We start from the raw sequence: 2,267 nt of genomic DNA, 5'->3' as shown, positions 1-2,267 counted from the left end.
GCCCCGGGCAGCGCGGGGCTGCTCTGCTGCTTACCCCCCTGCCGCAGGGAGCGTGGAGCTGCTGCCCGGAGTTCCTCACGTAGCCGTGGCCTGCGGGTGTCAAGAGAGGGGAGCGGGTCCGGGGACCGCCGCGGTGCGTGTGTGTGTGTTTAGCCTGGAGAGGGAGGGGGGTGAAACGTCGACCGCTGCACTTGTAAATACCTCGGGCGGCTCACCAAGGGTCTTGTTTTCTTTTTTGTGCAGCAGTCACTACGGAGGAAGAGGATTTTCTTGGCGTCTTCTGCCATTAGTGTGAAACACACCAGAATCTCATAAATTATTTTCGAAAATAAAACGAGCAAGTTGGTATTCCATGCATTAAAATATGTCTAGTAGCAACGTTAACAGTGCTGTCCTCTTTTAAAAAACACCTTCCATTTTTAAAATGTATTTTAAATACACTCAATGATCCTGATGAATTTTCCTGAAGTATTTACTGTCAATATGTCCTCAGCAATTTTAAGGAAAATAGTAAATACATCAGGCTTTTAACTAAATTTTAATTTGGCTTAGTTTTCCTTGGTTGTGAATTCAGTTACATGCGATTTATAACAGCCCTTGAGACCCTAGTAATAGGTGAAAGTGATTTGTCTTTCATAGATGGTAACCCCCAGCAAGGATGACTAAGCCTTCAGCAAGGTGTAGTTCGGAAATGCTCGAGGGAGTCTGCAGTTTCTTCCATATGGCTGGGTCCAGCTGAGTCTCTTCATCCCCGGGGTCTCTGCTGCACAATCCCCGCAAGAGGCTCACTGTCTCCTCTTGCCTGTTAACAAGAGGACAAATTCTCCTCTCAGAAACACTATTCTAGATCCCAGTTAATCTCCTCAAGTGGGAGCCAGCAAAGTTACTCATGACTTCTTTTACCATAGCATGTAAACCAAAACGAAAGTTGCTAAGAATGTATATACCTGCAAACAGCTGTTTTATTTTTTATACATTTGTTTAGACAGCATCCGGTAAATATGATTGTTACGCTGTTTCCAAATGCTGATAATGGCATCTTGGGTCTTACAGAGAGGCAGACATACTCCATGTTTAGTTTGATGCAGGAAGGAGAATTCAGTGACCAAGGGGAATACATCAGCTTCTATGTATAAATGCTTATCACTCTTTACTCCCATTTCAATGTTTTAGGTCTTTACAAAGGATTTAGAAAGGATTTTGCAACTTTCTAGCAAGCAATGGGAAAAAAAAAAAAAAAAAAGAACTTAATCTAACATATTGCTTTCATGCCTCTGCTAAAATCCTTTATCTAATAACCTCAGGCAGAGAAAAAACAGAAAATACAAATGTTAACAATTCAGTATTTTTCATTAGTTGTTTCAAGTACCAGTAATGTGCTTGATGCTGCCAAAGACACATAAAGAAGAAATAATAAATCTTTTTTATGTAGTAATTATTGGAAAATCTGAATCAATGCTGAAAGTGTTAAATGTTGGTAAACAACTATATGCAAAGCTGATTCAAAATCTAAACTGGTCTTAATTTAATATACTTTGTTTTCAAATAGAAGGATACTAAGAACAAGCAAGATCAATTTCTATTCCTATTTGGGGAATTCATTGATTGGGCATAAAAAGGCCCACCTTTGAAGCATACCTTTCATTCATTCAAATTGATTTTCCTGAGTGTCTTGCCTCCCAGCACATTGAAACTTTCTCTTTGTGCTCCAAACTCTTTAAGGGGAGAACTCCCAATGTCTTTCGAAACTGTCTGAGGATGAGGCCTTCTGTCAGACATGGTCTAGCATCACTGCTGGAGTATGAACCTTGCCCTGCAGAGTGCCCCATGCCTGCCTTAGTTGCTGGCAAAATAAATTCTAGGTCACTTTCAAAGTTATAAGGGGAAGTGTTTCCTCAGAGGAAAAAGCCTGGGAAAATTATGACAACAAGATATGTTAAAGGAAAAACAATTAGAAACATTCAATGGCAGAAGAATAAAAATTTTCTTACAGCCTTTTTAGTAAATACTGACAGCAGCTAAAAGCAGTTTTCTGTTCTCCAGATTTCCTTGTACATTTCACCCTTTGGAAGGTAATCTAAAGAGATACTAAAAAAGATAAGAAGATCAGAACTATTAGCATAATTAGATCTAAGTCAGTAATAATAGGTAACTTCTTTAGAACAGCATCCAGAACATCCAAATATAAAAAGCTGCTACTCACAACTGAGGTTGGTAATAGTGACTATTACTGAGCACAAAGCTATATGCTGTGTAGACATATCTGA

At 39.5% G+C, this 2,267-nt stretch overlaps 1 protein-coding gene across 1 annotated transcript in view; it reads right to left on the bottom strand.

Moving 5' to 3' along the window:
• SLIT2 (slit homolog 2 (Drosophila)) overlaps positions 1-1,779 on the bottom strand; it is a 265,523-nt gene extending 263,744 nt beyond the window's left edge. Inside the window, exon 1 of the mRNA XM_010001251.1 lies at positions 1,677-1,779. Within this exon, the coding sequence (XP_009999553.1) occupies positions 1,677-1,779 (103 nt within the window). The remainder of the gene's footprint in view (positions 1-1,676) is intronic.
• Positions 1,780-2,267: the final 488 nt, after the last annotated feature.

This window comes from Chaetura pelagica, unplaced genomic scaffold (assembly GCF_000747805.2).
Source record: "Chaetura pelagica isolate M959 unplaced genomic scaffold, ChaPel_1.0 scaffold547, whole genome shotgun sequence".
Lineage (NCBI taxonomy): Eukaryota > Metazoa > Chordata > Aves > Apodiformes > Apodidae > Chaetura > Chaetura pelagica.
Note: the sequence above shows the minus strand (reverse complement) of the source record. Positions and strands in the feature narration are given on the sequence as shown.